General features: G+C 42.3%; 1 protein-coding gene across 1 annotated transcript in view; it reads left to right on the top strand.

The window, feature by feature from the left end:
* Positions 1-1,481, top strand: part of APBB1IP (amyloid beta (A4) precursor protein-binding, family B, member 1 interacting protein) — a 52,357-nt gene that overhangs the window by 24,621 nt on the left and 26,255 nt on the right. Inside the window, exon 7 of the mRNA XM_008585000.1 lies at positions 581-667. Coding sequence (XP_008583222.1) covers positions 581-667 — 87 coding nt within the window. The remainder of the gene's footprint in view (positions 1-580; positions 668-1,481) is intronic.

Raw genomic sequence — 1,481 nt, forward strand, 5'->3', positions numbered from 1 at the left:
TGAGTGCTTTTAACCCATGGACATTCTACTTTTGTTTAGTAGCAAAACCTGTGATGTGGTTGACCCATGCAGTTTTTTAAAAAATAAAAGTAATTGCCAACATTTACAAAAATCCAGATTTCATGCTTTTCTTGATAAACCAGAGTCTCTAGTCTACAAGGCCTTGGGCCCCTGCATGAGGTCTGCTGGCCAGAGCGTTCACCCTCTTGGACGTGAGACATGGGCTTGACCTTCACTCCAGTCCCAGGCCCTTCCGCGTGCATTAGGGTCTCCCAGCTTTCAGCATGTGACACGTATGCTGTAGACCATGGAATTTAACAATTAAATGATGTCGTGTCCTTTGCTGGTGTTTTCTATCTTATGTGTCCTCATTAATAGTGCACTGTGGGAGAGAGGGAAGGTTTCCTTTCTCGATGATGTGGTGGTAGTCAACACTGGGTAAAGCCCTGTTGGTTGACTGGTACCACGTGCCGTGGTTACCTGTTTATTTCACACAGTTACATCTCTCTCCAGCAAGACGGGGCAGTGTCTAGCATGGTAATGAACACTTACTAACCTGATCTTTCAACATTGTATTTAGAACTTCTACTTCAATAACAAAGGAAAAAAAGAAGGCAAGGAAACCAATGAAAAAATGAATGCCAAGAACAAGGAATCCTTACTTGAGGTAACCTTAATTTTGCAGAGTAGAAGAAAATAGAAGGACAGTCTCTGTATCTTCATAAATTATTTGCTTCCTAAAACAATGGGAAATTCTGAAACACGCACTGAAATTTTAACTTGGGGTTTTAAAATCAAATTACTAGTAAACTCTAGCTATTTAGATCATCAGCTATCTCTGAGTCAGTTGTAAAAGAAGATGGCTTTAGACAATATATTTTGCTTTTCATGAAGTTGGATTAGCAATTCTTGATTCCAGAATCCTCATAAAACTCATCTTCTAACACCCCATGTGGTTCATTACTTAAGTGCTCCATGGAAGTCAGACTTAAGGACTTCCAAATCTTCTTGAAAGTGAATTCTAAGATGCTCTTCCAGCAACCAGGTGTGGTGGGAAGTGTGAGATTTGCAGTTGGAGACCCGATAGAGGACGTGGCTCTGTCAGGAGCTGTTCACGTGCTCCTGGGCAAGTCCCAGCTCCTCTGTGAACCTCAGTTTGTGAATGATGTGGGATCATTACAGAGATTCAGGGAAACAGTGAAAGCACAGTGTTCAGATGTCTGTGATGATCACTGTTGCATGTTCCAGACATCCATTGGGCAATTGGTTTTTTGGGAACTCCTAAAAGTAACTATGTGAAAACGAAGCTCTGTTCCTAGCACTAGAGGTGGATGAATGAGTGCCAGATCACAGGGCACAAATGGCCCTGCCAGAGCCAGCCACATTGACCTTGTCCTAGACAGTGTGTTGCCCTTTTCTGGAGTTAGTAGATTTTGGTCTTCTCTTGAAAAATCAGAAGACCTGGTGATGCCTGGACTCAT

The sequence above is a fragment of the Galeopterus variegatus genome, unplaced genomic scaffold, assembly GCF_000696425.1.
Source record: "Galeopterus variegatus unplaced genomic scaffold, G_variegatus-3.0.2 Scaffold3419, whole genome shotgun sequence".
Classification (NCBI taxonomy): Eukaryota; Metazoa; Chordata; class Mammalia; order Dermoptera; family Cynocephalidae; genus Galeopterus; species Galeopterus variegatus.